Below are 1,476 nucleotides of genomic sequence, written 5' to 3'. Positions count from 1 at the left end.
TCTTACACTGCTAAATTAGGGATGGCTAGCGTAGATAGCCCCTGCGTAGCTTTGTGCGAAATTCAAAAACAAACAAACAAACCATTGCAGGTCAAAGACGGTATTTTTTGTCTGGAGCAGTACGTATGCCTAAAATGTTGCACAAAATAAAACTAAATAAAGGTATTTAGATGTGTTAATTTATCATGTTACCTATTATCCGAAATATGTGGTTCCTTTTCCAAACGAAAATAAATATCGAAAACGTTTGTTTTGTTTCTCAAATTTTTAACTACATAAGTATCCGTTTTTTGCTAATAAAGTTTCTATTTCAAACTGACTTTAAATCAACGTTTGTGAAATGCATTTCAAATTATTATACCTTAGAACAGCAATAATTTAATAAAACAAATGAATTACTGACAAGAGAGAGTAGGTTCGTTAGGCCTAACTTTAGCGAAAGTAGGTTCGTTAGGCCTAACTTTAGCGAAAGTAGGTTCGTTAGGCCTAATTCTTCTCTCACTTGCATGCTCTCGAGACAGAATATTTCTCCTCTTATTTTTTTTAAATGTGCTGTTTCAATTATTCCAAGGCATGTTTTTTTTTGGGGGGGGAGCATTTATTTCTCACTAATTTTATGAGACACCATTGCGACTGTTTATCCTAAGACCAAAAGTGAAAGATAGTTTCTTGAAGGACATAATAATAAAACTTTCTGACACAGGTTTGTGCAATATGATCAAAACTTTTACCCATGTTTCAGTAATTATTGGAAATGTTACCATTATTACAAATATAAAATATTAGTCTATCACAGTTGTCTCAGTTTCTTTAACAACTGGTATAAAACGACAGGAAAATTAGGTTAAAAAATAGTCTCAGATTTAAATTGTGAGCAGTGACTGTACAATTTAAAACTATGTGCTAGAAAAACAACAAAACACAAACAAACTTAGAATGTGAAAGTTTATTTATTTTTTTCTCGTTTCTTTGTTAGATTTACTTTCCATGTGAATCGGGCAAGAAGGCTGATGAAGTGATTGGTTTTTTAAGGTCACGTGGTGTTGGTGTTAAGGATGGTTCATTTGTTGGGTAAGTTGCTGACGTAGATGGTTAGGACCTATTTCAAAGAACTTTTCCCACAGAACTAATTGGGAGAAGGTCCGGCAGGGTTCGGGTACAGCTAAAGTTTGTGACTATTTGTTCGTCTGTAGAAAATTTCAAAATATTATAGATTTTTAGTAGCGTTTTGATATAAGTATTAATAAATAAAAGTACTTCAATTACAAACAGGATTACTATAAATCAGGCGGTATTGTATATAAACAGTAAGTTGTTGACATGTTCTCAATCAATATTGTTACGTCTCCGTTTGTTAATTAACTTTCCGTAACTTCGTTCCGACGAAACTTTAGCGACACAAGTCCTTACTTAATGAAACTGGTTTATTCTTCCAGAATATAATTTCACGATACACTTGATTTCAACATTCGCGCT

At 32.9% G+C, this 1,476-nt stretch overlaps 1 protein-coding gene across 2 annotated transcripts in view; it reads left to right on the top strand.

Annotated features, from left to right (window-relative positions):
• The window catches only part of LOC106472976, a 29,147-nt gene that overhangs the window by 1,945 nt on the left and 25,726 nt on the right, over positions 1–1,476 (top strand). For both annotated transcript variants that reach the window (XM_022401498.1, XM_022401497.1), the window contains exon 2: positions 977–1,071. In XM_022401498.1, the coding sequence (XP_022257206.1) occupies positions 977–1,071 (95 nt within the window). The remainder of the gene's footprint in view (positions 1–976; positions 1,072–1,476) is intronic.

Source organism: Limulus polyphemus, unplaced genomic scaffold (assembly GCF_000517525.1).
Source record: "Limulus polyphemus unplaced genomic scaffold, Limulus_polyphemus-2.1.2 Scaffold5784, whole genome shotgun sequence".
Lineage (NCBI taxonomy): Eukaryota > Metazoa > Arthropoda > Merostomata > Xiphosura > Limulidae > Limulus > Limulus polyphemus.
Note: the sequence above shows the minus strand (reverse complement) of the source record. Positions and strands in the feature narration are given on the sequence as shown.